The following is a 25,359-nucleotide window of genomic DNA, read 5'->3' on the forward strand; positions in this document are numbered from 1 at the left end:
AAAATGTTCACAAAAGGTCACTTAAGAAAGCAGAGATATTTTCAGAAATAACAGCCTCATATTGAGACAAATGGGAAATTGTCCCCATGTTAGGAAAAGTATTTTAAGAACTGTCAGTAGCATTTAAATGGATTTCAAGACTTTATCTTTTGAGACTTGATAATTTACTGAACATTACTATTTTGTTTTGCTTTGTTACAGCACAAGTTGCAGAATTTCAAGAAAAAAAAAAAAAAAAAAAGAACAAAAACCACAAAGGAAAATAACCACAAGCAATACAGCTAAACTGAGGAGTGATCTCTAGGACAAGTGGTGTGGAGTAACTCACATTACCCAGGACCAGTGTCTAAAGAAAACTGGTGGTTTGTGTAACACTTGGCACAGGTTTCCCATGCAATCCACTCCATTCACCTCTGGGACTACAACATACTTCCTGCATTTTTTTCTCAGTTCATAGAAAAATAGTATACACAAAATATATACTGTAATTCATTAGAATTATGCTTTTATAACTTCAAACTAAAGGCTATGTGTTGCATGATCTCTGCTGTGGTATGACAACATGTGGAAGGATTGAAGACCGTAAGGCCTCCTAGTACAGTGCTGAGTGACTGCAAATCACAGGTCAGGCTGTGCCTTGTCCATTCTGCCTACTAGGAGTCATTCTGAAAATTATTTTTTCTTAAGACACATTTGGGCTTCATTGCAGGGGAAAAGTCATTAGTTCGGGCTGTATCTACATTATCAACTTGTGTAGACCAACAGAAGAATGTAGAGTGAAATTTTTGATGCTGAGAAAGACATTCCTACTTTATCCATTATGCAATAGGAACGGGTTTCCTTCAGAATAGCTTTACTTTTTTGTCCTGGACTGCATGTGGCCTTGGGTTGGAAAAGAAATCACAGTGTTCAAGAACATACACAACCTAAACCAAAGCACAGTAAGTGAGGACAACTGGGAGATTAATTTCGCCCTGCTGATAGAAAGCACACCTTGGGTGATTAATGGATATACAACGTGGATGAGCAAGGTTCGATGATCCAGGAGGCAGCCCAAGAGTCAACCAAGAGGTTGAGTACTTGGCAGTGCAGATATACTGTTAGCTAACTAGGAACCATCATACACCACCATGATTCCTGATCTGGAAAGCTTGCAGTTATGAATAAAACCAAAAAAGCAGAATAAAGGCAGAAGAAAAAAACAAAATGAGTGAGTGTACAGTGGTACCGTGTTCCCACAGGCTCGCAGGGTTCCCACCATGATGATAATCACTCAGGAATATGAACTGAATGCAGTTTTGCAAGAAGTCAGTGCAGGCTAACTGCATACAGTCAGGACTAAAAGGAACATTTCCTGAACTCAGTTCCAGCGTGCCTTCAAAGACACTAACCTTCATCTACATTCAACACATAAATGTGGGCTAGACACGTTGGCGCTTTGCCAATTTCTACAACGCAGAGCAATTCCAAACAAACCACCTAAACCCCCTCTTTATCTTTGCCTTTAAAGGGACTGGATTGCTCATAGCTGCTCAGCTGGGACAGGACCTGTGCTAAGGGATCTATGTTTTCTCAGCCTCAGGCTCCATGTACCCTGCATGGTTTACAAGTCAAAGCAAAGATAGTAGAGATCTGCTACTTGCATTAGGCAAAACTAACCTGTTTCTGTGGACATATATAAATTATTTTACGAAATACTCCAGATAGGAAAAAGAAAAACCACAGAGCTAAACCAGTGCCACTGGGTAATGCAGCAAAAAACACTCTTTTAATACGTGGGCTAATTTAGGGCAGTTTAATTCTAAGACTACACTCAAAAAACATATCTTCTTTATAACAACACATCTTCTTTATAATAACACTCCTTTTTAATTTATCTTCATTCATCACTGCGTTCTTTCCTTATGATTATTCTTCATGCAGTCTTTACATAAACATTTGTCTCTTGTGGTTTTCCTGGTTGCCATCCACATTTCTGCAATCAAGTTGTGAGCAAAGCTCAACTATGAATGTTTTGGGTGGAATGACTTTCATTACTAATTTAAAATAAAGGTTCAGCTTCTCTGTTTAGAAGTTCACGTGGGATGCAATTTCTTATCTATGGATTAAATCTGATGGTATTCTGAGGAGACTGGAGGCTGCCATAAATGTCAATCTCAGACCCTTAATTACCTCTCCCATTGTAGGCACTAACTCTGTCTCTGCTTTATAAAAATGTGAGGTGCTGAGCATTTCCAGTACTTAGAAGCTGGCTAGCTCAGTTCACAGTAATATTAACTGTATTATTTTTTTCAAGCTGCAAGATGTTTCAGAGTCATAGAAATATTGATTAGAAAGGACCTCTTACCCAGACCAAGCTCCTGCCTCCAGCACTGGATCAGGTTCAGGTGTATCCCTGTCTAGCAGGCTTGAAAACCTCCAAAGACTGAGACTCTTCAGCCTTTCTGGGTAAGTTGTTGTAGTGCTGCACTGGCCTCCTAGTGAGAAACTGTTACCCAACATCCAGTCTGAACCTCCCAAGCAGCAATTTGTGGCCATTCCCCTTATTATACAGTATGGCACTACAAAGGAGAATTTGTCTTCATAGTCCTTCCTTGGGATATTCCAAGATTTTACATTTTAAAAAGTCTCCGAATGGGAAATTGTCAAGTTTCTCAAGCGTTCCCAATGCAAAAGTGCTAAATAACACCTTTCATTGGGCTCTGCGTTTTGCAATAAAACCAAATAAGGACAAATATGAGTATTAAAATATGAGCATTAGGCTATTTAAATGAAAGCAGATTTCTTTTACTATTCAAGTTTCTCTAAAAGTCAGGTTTGTGTGGATTTTGTAGGGCTGAGAAGCAAGCTATGGTTGTGAACAGAAATTCCAGCATCACAGAAAGTTGCCTGATTTTGTGTTCATTAATTTGTATGCTTTAATGCCAATTTTTTGTAAACTTTAGGGGATTGAATTCCACATTACAAATCCTAGAGAAATGCAGTCGAGTAATTCTCACACATCAGATTTCATATATTCCTAGTATTATATTTAATATGCTTGCATATGCATCTAATCAGAAAACCAAAATAAATGAGGTTCCTCTTACAAAACACAAGCCTTCAAAGAATTTTGAAGAAGTTTCTGTGGTAAACTAGTAATCACAAATTATTTACTCAGCTCTAATACTGAGTAGCAAGCTCCTTTCACTAAAAAATATTGCTGTACTCCACAAAGCTTGCAGAACAAACACTTACCTAGTTCACAGTCAGAGTTAAAGTTTCTGGAAGTTATAATAAATACTCAATTATAAACATCAAAAAGAACATAATAAGTACAAATATTTCCTCTAGATTTTCAGAGTAGCTTTTGGCTATGTCTCAAGTCTCAAGAGCTCTCCTAAAACTATCATTATTTCCAAATGCTTCAGTCCTATGTCTCAAGCCTATCCACATACATATCTATACACATTAGCGGCATATGCTCCAGCTGGACCTCACGAATTTGTACTTGGACTTCAATAACTAAAAGGTAGAAATATTAAACCTCAGATTTTTCTGCTATTTATAAAAAGCAGCAAAAACTGTATTTCTCATTACATCAGATCAGTGTTAAAGTAAACAATTAGCTTAGTTTGACAAACACTTCAAGAATGAGTAGCAAATAATTCTTTGAATAATATTGTGGTATGTGAAGAAGCCTTGGTTTGTAAAGTACACAAATGCTTCTTGTTATATCATCATTTCTTTTTGCCAAGGCACGCCAACACTAAATAGCTTTACTTAAAGAAACATGAATAAAATACTGATCGTTTTTAATACACAACAGTCTGTTCTGCTATGAAACAATGGTCCTAATGAATTAACAAGCAGGATGCATTATGCATTTCCATTATACTAAATTTGACCAGCAGAAGAATCTGAACACAATTTTTTCCCCTAATATGTCAACATGAGGAAAAATAAAACCACTCTACTTGGACAGCTCAGAGTTACACTGTAATGTAGCAATGTGCAAACCAAGGACTGAATTGGGCAAACACATATATTTGGTAAAGTTTTGCGAAGTCATATACTCCACTGATTTCAATGTAATGATTCTGCAGTTGGGACCCAGACTTGGAAAAGAAATGTCTCTTGATGTATAATGACTTAAGAAGGCAAATACACTTCAATACAGAAAAACAAGGAAAGATTACTGACTTGTTCCATTCAGGTCAACCATTAGACCATCTTGTACATGATCTTGAATAAGCTGTAATGTCCTTTCAAATATTTCCCCAGCTCTTGCTTGTTCAACAGTGTATGGATCCCTTGGATATCGAAATAAGGCTAGCAAATCATTTGGAGAACGAGGACGACTGACAGATAATTTGAAAAAAATAGTGAGTGTACACAGGAATTACAAAATAACAATACTACATAAATCATGTAAGTGTTCAGCAAGGTGATTAGTACGTACCTTGGTTACTCATCTCAAAATGGAAGGCAAACAAACAAAAAAGTTTAATAATAAAATATTAAACATTTAGTAGCAATTAAACATTTAGTAGCCTTTTAATACACATTATCTCAGTAGAAAAACTGTTGCAGTGAATAGACATCTCAACAGGAGTGTTTAAACAATAGGAATCCTTACATGTTAAACTGTTAGTATTCCCAGAACTAACCAGATGTTAACAATGTCATTTAAATAATAAAATGGCTTCCTGATTAAAAAAATCTTCCATTATTTTTAGTATATACAAAATTAATTTTGACTTCTCACTATAAAAAAAAAAAAGTAGTGGATACCTGTCAAACAGATGTGTACGTGTTGAATTTATTGCTCTGTCAACAGTTGCAATTGCTTCCACAATCGATGTCTGTACAAAAGGATCTCCATTTCGGCTGACATTAGGCACTATAGAAAGAGGAATTCACATGTTATTGCAAAAATGGCCACACACAAAAAGATACTACAATAAAACAGAGTCTAGACACGACATCATTTTAGTTGTGCAAAGTAAACTCCTGTTCTTTAAGCATTAGTTCGTCCAAATATAGACATCTTAACCATTCTGGAACTGTATCAAAGCATACACAGTAAAGTAAAATTCATTTAAAACAGAAGTTAACATAAGTTTAAAAGTCAGCTTGCTTATAAATCTAAAACAAAAAAAAGGACAAATGCATACAGCACTTAAGTGTCCATTAATTGGTCCTACAATTTCGAGTAAAAAAGACCAAAGGAAAAAATCAATTATTATTCAGGGTTTTTTTTTCCGGTGTGGTGTAATATCATCTTTTAGGTGTTGATATCAAGAACCTGACCCATAGCCACTGAAATCAATGCAAGTATTCCCTCTGATTTCAATTAGTACCGAATCAAATGTAAGAATGTTAACGTTTTACAGGAATGTGTTACAAGTGGAAAATAGTGACAGACTTAGTTTGCCTTTTAGAACACATGCACCACATAAGTTCCAGAAGGCTTCAGGGGAAAAGAAAGAAAGAAAAAAAACCACACCAAAAATACTAAAAAGAAGAAAAAACCCACAGAAACTTATATATTCCCAAACGACTACAGTAAACTAACAATGTTCCTCTCCTGAGCTCAGCCTAGTAAGCAACACACATTAATTTTAAAGGGCTATAAATATTTTATATATTTTGATCACTACTTTGTTTTCTACTTCAAAATTATTCAGCATTTTATTAGTACATTAAAAATCACATGCTTAAAAGCTCTTTAACGACTCTGCATAATACTGGAAACTCAGTAAAGCATAGTTCCATTCATCTGCCTTTTTATACAGTACTCAGTTGCAGCTGGATGTTTGTACAAAGTATCTAGGGCTAATAACCTTCCTTTCAGTCTAAACCAAGAACTACCAGATCCAGGGGCAACAGCTAACAATTTCCAGAGTGTGTTTAGATTGGAGAAGTCACACAGGAAGAAGGGTAAAGCAGGGAAAAAGTCCAAAGCAAATACACTGGAATAAAATCAGCAGATGTACAAAATCAGCTGACATAAAACCCGTTGTTTGCAAGCTTTTCATGACTTTTTTTTTCTTTTCTAAGCAATATTTCATTATTCCTTCATAACTGGCAGCTTAAGCTGTGTCTATATGAGTTTCGGGGTCTAGACCTGGGTAATCAAACTTAACCATCTACACAATCAAATAAAACAGTCCTTGGCACTCCATAGCTGTGGCTGAAGCCCCTTTCTCTTCCCTGTGGCCACCTGCCTTGGGCCGCTGACAGCATATTTCCAGCATCCAAAACAAGCTGACCCTTTCCCACAGTGCCTAATGGCAATAGTACTTGATCTGTCCTAATTACCTGCTGTCCTCGCTTGACAGCTTCACTTTCATAACCATACAAAAACATTCAGATAAGCTAATTAAAGAGAAACATTTACAGGTTTGCTACCCTCATCTCAGTTGTTTCAGGGAGTGCCTGTGTGCCATGAACCATCTTAATACTGCAACATTGCAGACTAAAAATCCAGTGGCTGCTTACCTTCCCTAGTGCTGTCTACAACAGATGCAATATTGCTGTTCACTTTAGGTAAGTGTTTTGCAGAGCTATCCTGATACACATGGCCTGAATCATAAAACTTGGTCAGATATTAATCATACTGTACTTCATTTTTGTTTAGACTATTTGCTGCCAGCAGTTCTCTTTTTAGGCTGATAAACATGAAAAGTTAAAGTCCCTGCAAGCCTTCCACACAACACCTTTTTTCCAGGGCCGGGGAGGGGCAGAAAAAAATGGCAATATTGTTAAGCAACAACTTAATCCACACACATCCCGCTTTACATTTGAGCCAGAGACTTTCACAAAACAACAGAAAAGGACCGAAGAAAATGGCAAAACATCTTTAAAATAATATCAAACATGACAAACAAGCAAAACCTGCCTTCTATACAGCTTCTATACGCTTACCTTTCTTCTGTCTCAACGTTAAGAAGATTTTTATGCATTCATAAGACATTAACTTTAACAGAAATGCAGACATGCAAGTTTTTAGGCATTTCTAGCTATACCATCATTAATACTATCCAGATAGCAAGTATCCAGTACTTATAATCTGTCCGCTTGCCCTCCTTGCTTTTCTGACAGCTTCATTTTTATAGCAACCATAGATAAACTGTATCTGACATCGCACTAGTTTTAAGGAGAAACATCATGTAGATGAATGCAGAATAATCAAGGATAATTTCACTAATTTTAGGTTTAATGATGCTACAATTTATGGGAAAAAAAAAAACCCAAACACATTACAATTAAATACTGCCGATCAGCTAGCACCAAGTTTTGTAGTTTGCTAATTCCAGCAGATGAGAATGAGCAGTTGACACCTGCACTAAGTGAATGCAACTGGTTTCCACTGGAGTTGTAGTTCAATTCATTGTTTCACTTCACAGAGCTCTTACTGATTGGAGATCTGGCTAATATTTTTTATTAAAATAAAATACAAAAACAAATAAAAAAACCCAACAACAACAACAAAAAAAACAAACAAAAAACCCCAAAACCACACACAGACACTATTTTTCCTCTCAGAAATCATCCTTACAGACTGAAGACGTACTATTTCTGATAGAGAACGGGGGTTACACTGATACTCCACTAAAAGCAACTTAGGCCAGGGAACATCACAGTTTTATTGATACCCCAGGGGTCCAGTCCTGTCCAACTGATTCACCAGTGCCCTGGATGAAGGGACAGTGTCCCCTCAGCACGTTTGCTGGTGACACAGCACGGGGAGGAGTGGCTGAGACCCCAGCAGGCTGCGCTGCCATTCAGCGAGACCTGGGCAGGCTGGGGAGCTGGGCGGAGAGGGACCTCATGGAGTTCAGCAAAGGCAAGTGGAGGGTCCTGCCCCTGGGCAGGAATAACCCCCCGCACCAGTACAGGCTGGGGCTGGCCTGCTGGGAGGCAGCTCTGCGGGGAAGGGCCTGGGAGCTCTGGTGGGCAGCGAGGTGCCCATGGGCCAGCAGTGTGCCCTGGTGGCCAAGGCCAGTGGGACCCTGGGGTGCATCAGGAGGATCATGGCCAGCAGGTGGAGGGAGGTGATCCTGCCCCTCTGCTCTGCCCTGGTGAGGCCACATCTGGGGTGCTGTGTCCAGTGCTGGGCTCCCCAGTTCTAGAGAGACTGGGAACTGCTGAAGAGGGCCCAGTGGAGGGCTACACAGATGATGAGGGGACTGGAGCATCTCCCTTGTGAGGGAAGGCTGAGCGAGCTGGGCCTGTTTAGCCTGGGGAAGACAAAACTCAGGGGGAATCTTTCCAATGCCTACAGATACTTTAAGGGCAGGTGCCAAGAGGATGGGGCCGGGCTCTTTTCAGTGGTGCCCAGTGACAAGACAAGGGGCAACAGGTGCAAACTGCAACACAGGGAGTTCCACCTGAATATGAGGAAGAACTTCTTTCCTTTGAGGGTGGCAGAGCCCTGGCACAGGCTGCCCAGAGAGGCTGTGGAGTCTTCTTCTCTGGAGACATTCAAAACCTGCCTAGATACGATTCTGTGCAGCCTGGTCTGGTCTAGGACAACCTGCTTTAGCAGGAGGTTGGACTAGATGATCTCCAGAGGTGCCTTCAGACCCAGCCATCCTGTGATTGATATCATGGTAATCAATACTTTAGAAAAATCACTGATACATATTTATAAATTTAGTAAACAAAATAGCAAACAGATGACATAACACTGGGAAGTAATATCCAATATGTTAAAGAAATCACTGCTCAGTACTCATTTTCCAATGATACAAAAATACTGTGTCATATTTTCTACTGAACACCCCCCATTCCCCCAGTCTTCCTTCAAATTTTCCATCAAAATTATTGGATAAAAATGTTGATTTTTCAGACTAAGTCTGAAAAGCATTAGGGTCAGTCTGTATAATATAGTTATTTCCTTATCCTCTTTGGCTGCTTTATTACCAATTATTAAGTATTAATAATTGATTACTATTTGCCATAATTACTTTTAAATAATTAGAATAATCTCAAATATACTCCTTTTCTTTCTATTTTCTCCTTTAGCTTCTTAAGATCATTATGACTTTCCTGAATTCTTTCACAACAGCTGCAGCTTAATTTTCAACCAAGTGCTGTAAATGCTCCTTTAAAGACACCACAAGACTTTTTGTCAATTTATCCCTAAAGATTAGCGTGTGTATTCAACTAGCAAATTCTAATAGGTCCAAATAATGTCTCAAGAGGCAAGTAGTATGACTAACTGGAGCCCAAATCACTGTTTGTTTTGAAGCTTAACTCCTAGAGACATTTCTTTTCAGCTGACATATACCCATCTTACTCACGTCTGTGCAGATAATTGCCTGATTTAATATTAATAAAAAAAAGAAAAAATATGATTATGGAAGAATAGAATATGAATAAAAGAAAAAAATTCACATTTGATTAACTTCTTTGTTTACTTACAAATTAAGCAATTGGAATAAAACTATAATCTAATTCATACCTCTGATTCATACACCTTACCATTAACACTAAGCACCATACTAACAGAGGAGTATCCTATGGTATTCCGGGCAACACATTCATATCGGCCTTCATCAGCTGTTCCAACATCGCGAATGGTAAGAAATCCCTCTGGACTAACATGAAACTTTCCACTCTCAGTTACCTGTACTCCATCCTGCAGCAAAGCACAACGTTTCATTATTCTAAACACCCTTTGTTTTCAAAGCTGAATTTTTCTCATCTTTTTTCTTTTCTATTTTTACATTTTATTTTTTATTTATATGTTGTAGGCCAAGACACTAGTCAAATAGATTTAGATAAACTTACATTAAAAACTCACACACTTATGTTGACAGGAAGACTTGCAGGTGCTTCTAAATTGTACAGTCTATTTAGTTTTCAAAGTACTCATTATTATAAATCGAAGTATTTTAATAGTCATAGGTCCTCATCAAAAAAATTTAAGACTCTAAAATAAGACAGCACCTCTTGAGAACATGTATATTTGGTTTTACTCAAAATTAACAAACCAAAAAAAATCTCAAAGAGTTTTTATGTATCAATTCTTCATGCACTATGCATTTAGAAGCTGTTCAAGGTACGTTAAAGTACATTTTCTAATGCTCGCCAACTGAAGATGATCATAAGGAAAATTGAAGATCAATATTAGCAACTCATTAATTAACTGGGAACTCTGCTAATAAATCTGACTAATAGTTTGACGTAACTATTGCACCAATGGAAATCAAAGTGAGAGAGGCTACCAAAGAGTTACCAAAACATGTCCTGGTTGAAGTGTCAACAGTGCCAAAGGGCTCAGCAACACAGTATTTTTCATTGCTTTATATCTATAGCATCATTGAAAGTGTGAAAATTAAAACCAGATTCACACAGAACTGTCACTAAAATACATAGGCCTTTTAAAGGCATACCTTATGAGTTTTAGCCGGTCTATATAATAATTTGTATAACCATATAATTTTTATATATATATATATAAAATTAAGGTTTCATACCCATATACATCTGATTGACCTTCAGGTAATGATTTCAGACACCACAGCAAGTAATAATTTAACAATGTGCTAGTTCTGAAGAGATGGAAAGAATGTTGCCTTTCCGCAACAACTGCACATATAACTAGTACCTTATTCCATGTAATTACTGGCTCTGGCTCTCCTTGAGCACTGCATGGGATCTGCACATTTGTGCCCACCTCCACTGTCATGTCACTGGGAACACTGGCAAATACAGGAGTCACTAAAAAAACCAAATGATATATTGACAAGATATGAAATACCACTTGTGCAAAAGGTACTGTCTAAAGAAAGGTCAACACTGCTTAATTTTTTAAGTTACCCAACATTTCTTAATCTATAATCCTATTCTGTCTGCAAGTTTTTAGTTGCTTACAAGTTTGTGTTAGAGATAAAAGCCCTTATTCTTGAAGTCTGCTTCAGGGTGACTTTTAAGTACTTTTAACTTCCAACAAAACAGGCTAGTAGGTACCAAAAACTCTTCAGTTCAATAAATTAAAAATAATTTCTGTAAATACCTAAATGTGAACAAAATCACCAGAATTAATATCTCATCAATTTCTGAAAATTTTTTTAGTTTTTTAATTAGCAGCAATTAGATGATAAAAGCAAAACTTCCCATAAGTCATTCAACTGTGATGCCCTCAGCCTGACTTGTAGAGGTGCTGCCTTCACAGAGCTCCTATCCCATTGACACCAAGGAGCCCTTATCCTTAAAACATGAAAACATCACCTTCAATTTTAAGGACACAGGGTACAGTTACCTAAGTCCAGTGTGAGGAAATTAAAGCATTTTTTAATCTTAATTTCTTTCAAATCCAGATTGATATCCAACACAACCATCATGAGAACCACATACAAGATCACGAAGACATTAAGGATTGTATTTCTGCTGTAACATATCAGTATTTTGCGGAGAGTGGGAGGAGGGTGTGCTTTTACAGAGCAGTGTAATAAATGCCACAAGAGATGCTTTGTAATTAAACATTTAATCTCCTTGAATTTAATTAAACACTAAAGCACTTAACTAAATTATAAATCATAATATTCTAATTAGGTCTAGAAGTAGCTTGCTTAGAATTTACTTGAAGAAAAGCGTAAGAAAAATGGAGTAGGGTTTTTTTTTCTGTGCCAGCTTATTTTAAGTATAGGGAATGACTTTTCATCATGAAGGTCATTCACCTGTTGTAAAATAAAGCATCCTCTTTCTGGACATCAAAACATTATGTTAATAACACTATTTAGTGAACAACACAGAGTCTTTTAAAGAACTGGTCTTTTCACAGAACAGGGTATTTTTCCAAGCATAAGAATACTGTCATCTTCAAAGCAAACCTCCATTCTTTCAAAGAGAGATAAACCTCTTTCACAGAAAAATACTCTGTACAAATACTATTAAGTATTCATACATGTTATTTATTAAAAAACACCTGGAATCTATACATATACTCAAAAACAATGATCAGAAATGTGAAATGTTAGCAATATGCTGAACAGCAGGATTTTTAAACAACAAAAGGCATAGCCTCATTCTAACAAGCTTTTATCAAAAAAGGCCATGCGTAGTTGTAAGCTTACGTAGTCTCCACATGACTTTGAACAAAGTCTATCAGGGCACACCGTCCCACATGCTCAATTTATAAAAACTAATAAACCAACTTATAATTCAAAACCACCATTTAGAATCATTGTAAAATGCAGGGAAATTCCTGAAGAAAAACCCAAGCACTATTCAAGCTCTGTTTCAAAGGGTTTTTTGACTCTGAACAAAGGTAAACTACTTCATATTAATATTTTGTGCTATCAAAGATAATTGACCTTACATTTTAGGGGGAGGAAACATTGAACAGTACTGTGTGTTTTAGTGTAAGCTTAAATCTTCTTCTCCCCCCTCCCCCTGCCAGTAGCCATACATGGAGAACATACCTCTAGGCTGTACAGTAAGGTATACAACAATTCGTTGTGATCCAATAATGTTGACTGCTTGGCATTCGTACTGACCCTGGTCATGCAGAGCAACCCTAGAAATCCTTAGAGTTCCAGAGGATAGAACTAAGTGTCTTCTGTCAACAGACAACTGGCCTCCTGAAACAGAGCAACAGCATTTGCTATTTACAGCAGTGCAGAATGAAGTTCTTCTGTGTCAGAAAAAGGGAAATCCAGAAGATTTTAAATTTGATAAAATGTTGGGAAAAAATGAAGTATTTTAATAAAAGTTTTAAACCTTTACTTCTCAGAAGACAAACACGAAAAGCAAACAAAACATACATATGCACACAATCATAATCCTGATCACTTCTCCATTTGTGGTAGAAATAAGTATTTTCATTTAAGAATCATAATTAAGCATCCAAATGAGAAGGCATCATAAGAACACCAATAGGTATTACTGTTCATTTCATCTTATGTGCCTGGGCTGTCTACAGAATACATAGAAAAATACATACAGCCCTGAAAAAGGTTGAATATAATAAAAATTAAATAAAAGGCACATCAATATCTGTATCCTATTCTTCCTTTATGGACATTTAATCTGATTGGGACAATCTTGGTAGACTGAGAAATGGGGACATTATCAGCACCAAAATGATCAAGAGTTTAACAATCTGCTTTAGCCACCATAATTTAGAATTTCCTGAGCTGTTTTTCCTATTAGAGTTATTTAATTCGATTCAACTGGAATATTTACTCATTGATAAAACATCCACTACAGTATTTCTTCTTGCAGGACTTGGCTCTTAATTCCTTTACAGCCACAATCTGATAAAAGTCAGCAGAGTGCACCCCAACAATCCTGTCAATGTGCATTAAGTGACAGAAATGCAGTTATACTGATGCCAGTTACAGGTTGGACTGTTCTGAAGAGAGCACATCCCACCTAATTTCAGATCCAGTTAATGACAGCCATCTCCATTTCTTCTGCAGTAAACCACCAGTGATAGGTATGGGCACATGTGATTTGCCTCATATTTTCTTAAACATTTATTATTAGAAATCTAATTTGGAGACATATTTGAGCAACATTATTTTTAATGAATAATGAAAAAATGCTTGGGCAACTAGATTCTGTGGGGCACCTTGCCTTTTGTAGCTAAAGCAGAAAGAGATGAGCCCTGTTTCCTTTGAAGACTGAAGCATCTACACAAATACACACAATTCCTTTCAATGCATGAGTGATTCCAAAATGACAGCTAAAGTATTCTAGTAGGTTAAAAGTAAAACCAGAACACTTACCTCCTTTAGTCCAGGCAATAACAGGCTGGGGATAGCCTTGTGCTTCACAAGGGAAATCAACGGTTTGTCCCTCAATCACTGTTTTGTCTTGAGGAGTGACAGTAAACTGAGGTAGAGCTGCAGAAGAGAAAATTAACTGGTTAAAAAAACCCAACTGAAAAATGCACAACTGTCTGAAATTAATTACCATTTCCTGTGTGACATGAATAGCTCATATTGGTGGGAAAAGAGATGTTAATGTGACTCTTATATCATGACCACTATAGGGCAGAGAGTTAGGGCAGCCACTTGCGCAACAGGTATATCTCCCTCACAACCTGACCCTGGTGTCGGTGAAGGCCTCTGGGTTCTACTGCCATAGATCCAAAATAAGGGCGTATGGTAAAACTTGTAGAATCAAATACAGTATTCCCTGGATTAAAAATTCCTCCTTCTCGTTCTCTCAAAAAATTCTCATCTAAATTGTGAAGAAAATGCAATGTAGCAAAACTATCCTGAGCTGCTTGTTTTCTTCTTTACACAAAAGGAAAGCAGTGGAGTGTGGGCCAATTTCTGCAGTAACATCATGGCATTATCAGTGAGAGAAATAGTTTGTTCAGCTCTCAAAACAGTCATCCATTGGTGAATAATAAATGAACAAACCATATTGAAAAGTTGCTTTGTATAGCTTTTAAAAATTGAACTCATTAACAAAGTATTTGCAACCTGAACTGTTTGCCTGTCAACTGCTTAAGAGATATTAACATGAGAACAGAAACAAACTTCAATTTAAAGGTTACTCAAAATGTTTTAGAAATAAAAGTTCCAGCACAAAAATGTTTGCAAAAAATATTCTCCATATATAAGAGGCTTCTGATATATTGTTCTCGAATACTTCATATTCATACTATTGACATACAATATCAAAATTATTGTGATCACAGTAAGTTAGAGTACTCTGACTTCTGTTTTGCAGAAAAGGTGTGCTAATGCCTCAGCTGGCAGAGTGATAGTGTCCATGAAACTCAGGAGGAAATGTTCCCATATTCACTGAAGTGTCTACAAAAGAAAGGCAGCACAGATCTGTGTGTGAAACTCCATTTCTGTTACTTCAATTTCTAATCTCTAGGACTGATGCCTGCTACAGAAGAAATCTAATTCCCACAAATTTGACACGACATGTTTATTCCTACGGGCAAAAAAAACATAATAAGAAATAAACATTTCTTATTCCCATCCCTGGAAGTGTTCAAGGCCAGGTTGGATGGGGCTTTGAGCAACCTGGTCTAGTGGAAGGTGTCCCTGCCCATGGCAGGGGGGTTGGAACTAGATGATTGTTAAGGTTCCTTTCAACCCAAACCAAATCTATGATTCTATGAAAACACCAATGATTAAATTCTAAGAATATTCAATTAAAATTAACTTTCAAAGAATTAGTATATATTATCTTACTCTGAGTGAAACGTACAGCAAGAGTCCTAAGGACTACACTAGAATAGTATTATTGAAAGAAAACACTCTTATGGCTTTAGTTCAGCTCTAACAATTCAGAAAAGATGAAACCACACAATTTAAAGTAATATATTCTTCCTAATATGTTTTACAGCATGTCATTCCTAGTTTAACATCACTCACCTTGGACTATGATGTATGCAGTTGCATGGATATTATCTATGCTGTTAGTTGCAAAACAGGTATACTCGCCACTGTCTTCTTGCTTCACATTTTGTATGTAAAGTCCTCCTGATGGAGTTATTGTGATGCGAGGATCACTCGGTAAAGGGGTTCTGTCCCCTTTGGTCCACGTAATGCGTGGCTGGGGGTGCCCAGTTGCACTGCATTCCAAGGTAACACTCTCTCCAACTAGCACTTCCGTATTTTGTGGATGAATCACAAAACTTGGCCGGGCTGTGAGAAAAGAACAATGCCTAAATATGACTTTTAGCTCACAAAGCACTAATTTAGCTGAATATTGCAACAGTTTGGGGAATATAGGGAGTTAATGTCTCTGTTCCAACATACTTAAAATCTTGGTGCAAAATCTGCCTTGCTTTAGGCCTAATCTAGCTGCAGACATTTATAAATATCAACAGATAAAAAATAAAAGCTCATAATTGCACTGATGTTTTTTTCTTAACTCCCATTAAAACAATTTTTAAACATTTCCTTCTCATTTGGTGCTGCTTATAAAGGTCTCTTTAGAGGCATACACACTGAGACCCAGAAAACAAACTGGCTAAAAATTGCCATAAGTGCACAAAAAAGAAAAAAACTGATTAAGCTACATTTTAGTAAGTTTTCCCAACTACATTCGTGCTTTGCAGTGACATTTGAAGTTTGCCTGAGGCTGAGTGTCAAAATTTTCTCACAGTAAAGTTTGGAATTTAGAAACACTACAGTCCTGGACAGGAATTTAGTGCTTGCAAACACAAAGCCCTGGCCAGACAGAGATTCAGGCTAAAAAGCTCCTGCGCAAGGATAGCTGCACAGGGTGTGCCAAAGCTTTCATGAGTGGCCTGTTTGGAAGCTTGTGATTTTCAGGTATCCAGAGAGAACATTATTGCACTGAGCAATGTCACAATGCAAGAGCCTCCTCTCCTAACCCTTCTACAAGCCGCCTACAAGACTACAATTGCATACTACAATAACCATATTAAGTGGCTGATGTATATTTTCATTCTAAGGATATTATAACTTCATGTTCTAGTTCTTAAGATGCCCAAACACAAGGTATCTACATGTCAAGCACATAAAACATCCAAAGTATCTTTTTAGCAATTGTATATTAAAACAATTCTCTGTCTGAATGCAAAATTCAGACTTTATGTTCTTTACCTGGTGACTCAAAGTATCTAAGAGTAACTTCCTGAGTTTTCACTTCGCCAGCCACATTTTTTGCCATGCACTGGTAAATGCCTTGGTCTGTTTCTTGAGTATTCTGAATCATTAACGTGCCATCATCTAGCAAGTTTAGACGGGAATCTTCTTTCATACTGAGCTCATTACTGTGAAGAAAAAAATCTGCTGGAGTTAAACCTTTAAATCACAAGCACAGAAAACTGCCAAATAATAAGTTCCAAAATACCCAAATTACCCAAAATAACTTGGGGTCGTGGTGTGTGGTTTTTCCTGTGTTAAGTATAAGATGAGAAAACTAAAAGTTCTAAAGAGAAGAGGAAAAACCAGAAATGAACCAATTTTGCTTATGCAAGTATTACATCTTCAAAATGAAAAGACAAAATACTTCTATGAGTAAAAGCTTATGGGGAAAATAAGTGAATAAAATACACATACCTGGTCTCATTTTCCTTTAAGGCTGTTCTAACTGGCAAATCAATTCAAAATGTTTCCACTGGAGGTGTATCATGTCAGTTCAACACTCAAGATAACCTCTCTCCTAGTAGAAAGTATTTGCTATAAAACGAACCTTTGTGCCAATCTTTGTCTGGATTGCTCAAAGAGCACTAATGAACCTGATTATAATTTGTTCTGGCCTGAAAGATAAGGTAGGATCAGTTCTTCAGGCTATGTCATGGATGCATGGTCTGTGACATTAACTAAGAACGATTACAGGTTTTTATTAAAGGAACTCTTTCTCACTGCATCCCACACTACATGATGAAGAAAGCACAGAGGAGGGATGAGATCTCACCCCCTAGGTACAAAACCCAGCCTGCTGATCTATTCAACATACTGCTCAACAGGTCAATGGCTTTTGACTAAAATCTTGCCATATTCAACTACCTTGCAAAAAGCTTTGCTCTTATTCATGCAGCCAGGAAACATGCCAGAGTCAATAATCTTACACCCCAAGCTCAAATTTCTTCTTAAAACTCTTTCATATGTGTATTCTGAATACATGTTTTCTTTGTTTATTACAAAAAGGACACGAGCCAAAGAAAATTTTAATGAAATAATTATACCATCCAAGTTCAAGGCTCTGTTCTTTACATACTTCATAAAACGCTGTACTCTTTCTGCATGTGGGGTTCTCACTGATATCAGTGGAAATAACCAGGACTCCATGCTGTGCCATTTTATCAGCAACTAACAAACTAAAATGTCTCACTTGCTGATAGAAAATGTAGAGAATTTATTTTCCAGGTCAGGTTCTCCATTTGTATAAAAACATTATTAAGTCAAAGCCTCATTAAGCTAGTGGTAAACTCACAATTCATGTGTCTGTCATAAATTCACATCGCCTTAAGGGGGGTGATGTACTGCTACGTGGCTGGCTTAGCTGTGCTGTGCCCAGCACTGCTGGAGGGAGCCAGGCTCTGGGCACAGCTTGAGCAGTCACTCTGCAGCAGGCTGCCCCTTGGGCTGCTGAAAGACACACGTCCTTTGTAGGCCCTTCCCTCCACATACCCTAAGCAGTGAGGAGAAGCAATGGAGCAGGCTGACTAGAGCGCCTGTGCTACCTCTATTCTTCAAGGCTTTTAAGACCCAACTGGATAAAGCAACCTGGTATGATCCTGCTTTGAGCAGAAAGCTGCGCCGGAGATCTCCTGAGACCTCCTCCAACCTGATTTCATCTGCAATCCTATGATATAAGCATTTGCCTGCCCTCCATGTACCAGTATGAGGAGCCTGGAAATTGATATATCCCTCCTCTCCTGGAAGGAGCCACACCTCAAAAGAAAGCTGCCTCTGAGGAGCTGAGGCTCAAGGAAGACTTTCTAAGAAATCTAACTCTTACCCAGTCAGTCCTTTAAAAATGTAGTTTTTGCTCTACCTCAAAAAGTAAACAAACACTACCTAACCCACAAACTGCACGTCCAACACATCCATATTGGATTGCCTGGTACTCACACATAAATGATTTAGTTTTACAGCTGCGAGCATCTCTGTAGGTATAACTATAGTTGAAAATCTTTCCAATAGTGTTATAGTTACAATTTAATATTTTCTAAAGGCATCAGCTTTTAAGTGTTTAAAATAACTAATGAAAAATTATCTGGGACATTATTACTTCATATACTACTTCTATAATTAATGTTTCTGCTGTAACTATTCTACATATTAGCATGTAATACATGTGGACATGCATCCAGAAATGTACACACACCCAGACAAACATGCTTACACCAAGTTTCTCTCTTCCTTTTTTAAACTTACTTGTTTCGAAGCCAGATAATTTCTGGTTTAGGATTGCCTTCAGCTCTGCAAGTGAAGTACACTGTATTCCCTGAGGTAACATCCACATCCTGAGGCTCTGATGTAATTCTTGGCCTCTCTGTATCAACAATAAAATGTATAAGGAACTCTTACTTGTTTTAAAACTACTAAAGAATGGTAAATAAAAGATTTTCCATACACCTTGTAGAAAAACACTTCTCACAAATGTTTTAATTTAAAGTACTTATACACTTAATCAGGATTAAATGCAGCTTTCCCTATGCAGAGGTGGCTGTGGGCTTTCTGACTGCCTCCATTGTTCCGCAATACCTTTTAGCAGACTGGTAATGGATTATCCAAATTTGTATCAGGTTCTAAAGTAGCTCTTTTATTTATTTGAACAGAGGCTCAATTTGCTTATGAAGGAAAAACTTTAAAGCAGCAAGCACAAGTGCCATTCAAAGTAACTTCCTCTAGATAAGCATCAGTCCTAACCTGCCTCCTACAGAATAATTTGTCCAGTTTGCTTCCTGCAGTTTCCATATTCAGGCTCCTCAGATGTGCCGAGAGCTGGTAAGATACCATGTGAATTATTCCTGCACCAAATCCCCTTTTTGCTATCTTTTTCAAGAACCTCATAGACACATGGTCCATGGTCATAATTCTACTAATCAGAACTATATCCAACACAACCAAAAGGACAATTTCCTTATTTTATATCTTGGCCTCATCATGTGGCTAGGCAAGCAAATGCCCATAGCTTGATGAGAAATCTGCATTTTGATTTTGGAGCAGAGAGGTGCAGGGCTAAGCCTTCACACCCCTAGGTTGAAGGAATACAGACAAACAAGAGGATTATAATAGAAGTGCTTATCCAGTAATCGTTCAGTGACAGAGGATTTCAGCACCTGTACAGGGCACTCCTCGTAAGTATAGCCGAGTAAAAAAAAAATAAAAATCCAGTGGCCCAACCTTGATTCCAGTAATATCAACAAGAGTTTTAACACGAAGATCTGTGAAGTCTGAGGTAATTCTGTACAGCTTCCTTCTTATCTTTCCCTTGTATAGAAGGGAATAAAGGATACCAAACAATATTAACATAACACCAGTGACCCTAGCTTAAAATCCTTTTATGACCAAAACTGAAATATAAAAAGAAAAATAAACTTTTTTTTCTGGATAATCACATTGAGTTCCTCAAGGAGAAATTTCAAACATGGCTGTATTTGTTTCATTAAAGATAGGCTGAGGGGTAAAAGCAATCAGTTCTGCCAGGAGACAAAAATGGAGAAGGAACACAAGGAGATTTCTGGAAATAACAGATATTGACCAGAGGTGGTCAGTGGTATTGAAGAGAACAGAACAACAAATCCTAACAAACAAACAAAAATACAGTTCAGGCACATCTAACACACCAAAAAAGCCATCAGGAAGTGGCAAACCCACCACAGTTAAGTTCTTCTGGTGTTATCGTGGCCACTGATCTTCCTTGGATCCTTCGTGGATACTCACAGGTAGCTGCTGCTTGAGCATTACCTGACTCTGCATATGTCTTCAACAGCTCTGCCAGCCACAGAATCTCACAGTCACAGTGAAGGGCGTTTGAATCCAAGCGCCTGCACAAAACAAGCAGCCACAACACCTGTTAGCAAGCTTTGACTGTTTTGCCAGGATCAAAATGGTTCTGCAGTACCAGCAATACCTCTACCTGTGAATACAGACAATGGACAGTACAGAACACAGGTGATTATTTCTTGCTTATATGCATTCTGGTAGTCTTTATGACAATGCATAATATTTTTATTGCATGGGCAGGACTGTGTTCAATATAGCTAGCAAGCATCTAAATAACATTCCTTTTTTAACACCAGTATTCATTGAATAAATCAGGTTTTATTTAGATGTTATACAAACTTTTTTTAAATAAAGAACTTATACCATTCTCCCACTTTTTTTTTTTTTCCCCCCCTGTTTAATACTTATTACTGCAGTAACTTCACAGCTAACTTGACATTTTTACAAGTTCCCATTTTGCAGATCAGGCAACTGAGACAAAGACCCACAGTTTTATTTAAACATTAAGCTCCCATTGAGTTCAGCGGGTCAGTAACTTTGTAAAAAACCTGCCTATTGCAGATAACGAGAACCCATAAATTCTGTTACTTTCTTTCCAGTAGTGAAGGGCCCTGTTACTACATGGAGGACTGTACTTTCTGGTGGAAGGCCCTGTAGGGAAAAAAAAACCATTAAGTACAGAAATCTGTACCATTAAGTATGTCAGTATACATAGATTGAAAATAAAACTGTATGGCAAAGCAAACTCAGAGTGGTGTATCTTTAGGGGCAGTAAACTTTTTGATCATTTTGTCCTTCAGTATTCTTCTAACTACTTCTACAAATGCCCAGGTATTATTTCTTCCCTGTTGTCTTATGAAAACCAGGCAAGAACAAGCAAAACTATTTTTAAAGTTTCTGTACAAATGTCTCCTGATATATCAGATGTTACCGACAGAATTTAAATCTGGAACAAGAAAGTCATGATGTGACCTTTAGGGATAAGCTGTTCCAGGTCAGAGGACACCAGGTCAGTCTAGCTCGGTGTTCTCTTCCACTAACAGCCACTATTCAAATTCCCCTTTACCTATGAATTATGTGAAGAAGCATCCCTTTCCATTCGCTTGAACTCCACAAAAATTTAAGGGAGGTATGAGTGAAGCAGCTTCCACTGGAAGGCACGTGCATCATCAAAATTTACTTCATCCTGCCTTCTGCCCATAGTTAAAGGTACGGTATGTTTTAAACCAGCAGGACCACCTTCCCATTATGTCCCTTGCGATCTCTTTTCCCAGTAGACCTAGCGCTATGACTCACTGCACAGCACACCCTCATCAGCCCACCCAGAAAGGAGGGTATGAAAGCATCACTGCCTTTCTCAAAATGGCAGTCTTGGGTAATTTAAGAGAATGTTTATCCTAGATCAGTGAAGATACAAAGTGAGGGACAGAAAACCATCTGAAAGTCACCTTATCATGGTACTCATATTGAGTTTAAGTTTTTAAGTGGGGGACTTAGAAGCCTCTAATTTTCCAAGTTAATGGCATTTCAAGAAGAACTGGCTCCTGGAGTTGCTTTTAAAGTTATATTCTTAAACCATCAAGCACCTTTTTATAATCATGTTTTTATCAGATAAGGACAAATAAAAAGAAAATACAGAAATAATCAAATATTGAAAGACATCATAGAAGGATCACCCAGTAAGACATAGACAAGAGGGGGGAAAATATCCCAAAAATAAAATAACAAATAAAATAAAATAAAAACGCTAAAAAAAACCCACAAAGCAGGATCTGTATGTATTATTTAGTCTACAAAAAAAGACCATATGATTACAAATAACTCCAAGACAGGAAACAAACAAAAGGATTTAGTTACTAAAGACAGTAAGATATGAAGCAATGGTCTCAACCTATGTACATAAACAACTGGAACACATCTTAGGAAAAATTATTTAATATTTAAAACAATTACACAATGAAAAGCATTTGCAAGGAAGATAAACATTGCAAGACGAGACACAGTCTAATTAGATTATTTAAACTTTCTTTAGTTCAATAATAATTCAATTTACTTACAGTCTCTTCATAGATTCTAAGTGACTAAATGTTCCAGGAATCAAATGAGCTATTCTGTTGTTATGCAAAAATCTGTTAAAAAGCACAGAAATATTCATGTAATTCAGATTTTGAAATAGTCATTAATTTACATTCTTCTAGAAACCATTTAAAAGAAAATAATTTTACAAAATAAAAATAAATGTAACCATTTTCAGCAATTCTTTGGCTGCTATTTTTAAGTGGCCTCCAAGGTGTATTTAGTGTCCATATGGAGTGAAAGAAGCCATAAAAAGAAGTGACCAAAAAGCAAGGCAGTTCATAAGTATTCAAATGAGAAACTAAAAAAAAAAAAAAAAAAAAGTCATAATCTAAATCTACTTCTTCATTCATAACATTTATTTCATGTCAAACATTGATCACAGCCTTCTGGGAAATAGTTTGCAATAGAAAAATACACCACAGGCAATGCTCACTTCTGCATGCCTCTATGGTCAGCCTAACCAACGTGTTCTTCGCAAAGACTATGTAGTAGTTACAATAAAAGATTTAGATAAAAATATTTTATGGGCATGATAAAATCATTATTTTACAGTTTCAATCATTTAATTCAAACAAGCAAGCTGACTTCTGAATCTTACCCCAAGAAAAACAAACTTACAGCCTTTCAAGTTTTGGAAGATGGGTAAAGGATTCAGGTTCCAACGTTTCTATTTGATTAAAGTGCAGATACCTGAAAATATGTTAAACAAAAAAAGAAAATACTGAAACGTTTTTCTTAATGAAGCTGCAATATTATAAAGCAATTATTGTTTACACAATGTTTACACATCTAAAGGGTGACGATGATGTAGTAGTGGCTTAAATTTCTTCTGTTGTTATCTGAATCCTGTACTTGAATCTGAGAAATGTAAGACATGACAAAAAAAAAAAAAAAAAGAGGGGTTTGCAGACCACTATATATCATCTCTGTGACTGTACATATGCGCAAAAAAAAAAAAAGTTTGAAAACCATTACTTTGGAGATACTACTTGGAACACTCTCTTGCCAAGTCTAATTTTCATTAGTATGCATACTTGAATAAATATATATGGAAAAAATAAAATTATGATTTTTTTTTACAGGAAAATGTTGCCAGTTGCTTAGAAAACTTTTGTAGTTTCTAAATGGACAACATTTTTAGCAGGGAACTGTTCTCATTGCTATCACACTGTGTGAACATTTAAAACTATGCTGAGAAGTAACCTGTTCTAGTCCATGAATACTGGCATTTAAAGCCATGATGAATGGTCTCAAAAAGTTCAAAACCCAACCAAATTCATAATATAAAACCAAGTTTGATTGAACTGCTTTTAGAGAAAGGGCTTTCCAGCAGCTGGTGTACAATTCACCACCACAGCTGTGCCTTTTGATGCTCTGTTGATGCTTATGTAAGTTTTTAATATTACACAGCAACAAATATTACAGAGATGTTAATCCTGTAAAACTGGAAGTGTCTAACGTAACAAGATAAATAACCAGATTGTTAATCTGTAACTACTGTGAAAATGGACTGCAAAGGCAGGACCATTCTAGTCTTGACTATGTTGTGGAGGTACTCTATAGCCTTGCAGATGAGAAAACAAGAAGTAATTGGTAAGACTTGCACAAGGAAATGTGAAAATTATTTATAGACTTTGGATCCTTCTAATTTCTAAATGTATCCAGACCTCCTAAAATTTCCTATTTGACCTCTGGCAAACTCAAGGACATCCGAAGAATGTGCATATATAGAAATCACCATTGGCTGAAGAATGAAAAGGAGCATCATTTAAAAGCAAAGAGACCATCTTGGACCCCACAAACTCCTGAAAAAGTAATCATTCAGCATGAAAAGTAATAGGACTGAAACACCGCACATGCTCCAATCCCTGACCCGAGCCGAATGGTCGTCACAGAGTGAGGAAAGCGGGAGCAAGCGGTGATTATGGCAGAGTGATTGCAGCGAGCCCTGGAAGGCGCGTGCAGCGGGGAAGCCAGGCACGTGCCTGGCAGTCTCCCAGATCCCCCGCCAGCAGCAGCACAGCCCGAGCGTGAGCCAACAAGCGATGCCAGGGAGCAATGAACAGGGACCACAGAAAAAGCCAATAAATCAGCACAGATGTGATCAGGCACATCAGAGTATCAAGTCTGCTTTATGCCAGTACAATGCATGGCCACATATTGTAGCAAGCGTAGACTATGTATGCATGAGGAAACAAGAAGCACATGATCATGCTACGCCTGCCAGTCTTCATCCCCCTTTTGAAAATACAAGCCAATTTCAGCTAAATTAAAAAGGCAGACATCTCAAAGGCAGATACTTCCTGCAAGGTTCATTGGAATCACTAGTAGAGAGAAGAGAGACCTCCATCAGGCTCAGCCCTGAGGAAGGACCAGCAGGATAGGGCTGGTATCTGCCCCGTGGGCCACCCATGAGGTGGGCAGGCACAGCTCACCCGGAGCCAGGGCTCTGCTCATCCACCTGTCCAGCATCAGCAGCATTTGGGAGGAAGCAAGGCAAGATGGGGATCATGGCAGTGAAAGAGGATACAGGGAAAAAACAGGCCCAACTGTAGGGGTTTTTAACTTCTTCTGAAGCAGCTTTGGTTTTGGAAAAAAAAAAACAAACATACACTACTTCTCATGCAGGCAACAGGGATCTTTTCCTTTTCAACATTGTTAATTGTACTTGCATTTTTATGATTCATGAGCACCTTACAAACACCCCTCCTTACCTTCCCAATAAATTAATTTCTTCTAACTCTTTGGCACTGACAAGGTAAGATGTGTAGGTACAAATAATACCTCTTACTAGAGCAAGAAATAGCACTGGTAAAAAGTAGGCACACAGAGGCACAGAACCCCTTCTTCAGGTCCACAGATCAGAGGTGAGATTAGCAAAGAC

The 25,359-nt window shown here is 37.5% G+C and overlaps 1 protein-coding gene across 2 annotated transcripts in view; it reads right to left on the reverse strand.

Annotated features, from left to right (window-relative positions):
• The window catches only part of PXDN (peroxidasin), a 90,437-nt gene that overhangs the window by 21,274 nt on the left and 43,804 nt on the right, over nucleotides 1-25,359 (reverse strand). For both annotated transcript variants that reach the window (XM_040598315.1, XM_040598314.1), the window contains 12 exons: nucleotides 23,094-23,165; nucleotides 22,454-22,525; nucleotides 20,268-20,437; nucleotides 18,822-18,939; nucleotides 16,539-16,708; nucleotides 15,339-15,611; nucleotides 13,725-13,841; nucleotides 12,417-12,575; nucleotides 10,601-10,713; nucleotides 9,472-9,628; nucleotides 4,774-4,882; nucleotides 4,183-4,340 (listed from right to left, as the gene is read on the reverse strand). In XM_040598315.1, coding sequence (XP_040454249.1) covers nucleotides 4,183-4,340; nucleotides 4,774-4,882; nucleotides 9,472-9,628; nucleotides 10,601-10,713; nucleotides 12,417-12,575; nucleotides 13,725-13,841; nucleotides 15,339-15,611; nucleotides 16,539-16,708; nucleotides 18,822-18,939; nucleotides 20,268-20,437; nucleotides 22,454-22,525; nucleotides 23,094-23,165 — 1,688 coding nt within the window. The remainder of the gene's footprint in view (nucleotides 1-4,182; nucleotides 4,341-4,773; nucleotides 4,883-9,471; nucleotides 9,629-10,600; nucleotides 10,714-12,416; nucleotides 12,576-13,724; nucleotides 13,842-15,338; nucleotides 15,612-16,538; nucleotides 16,709-18,821; nucleotides 18,940-20,267; nucleotides 20,438-22,453; nucleotides 22,526-23,093; nucleotides 23,166-25,359) is intronic.

Source organism: Falco naumanni, chromosome 6, assembly GCF_017639655.2.
Source record: "Falco naumanni isolate bFalNau1 chromosome 6, bFalNau1.pat, whole genome shotgun sequence".
NCBI lineage: Eukaryota > Metazoa > Chordata > Aves > Falconiformes > Falconidae > Falco > Falco naumanni.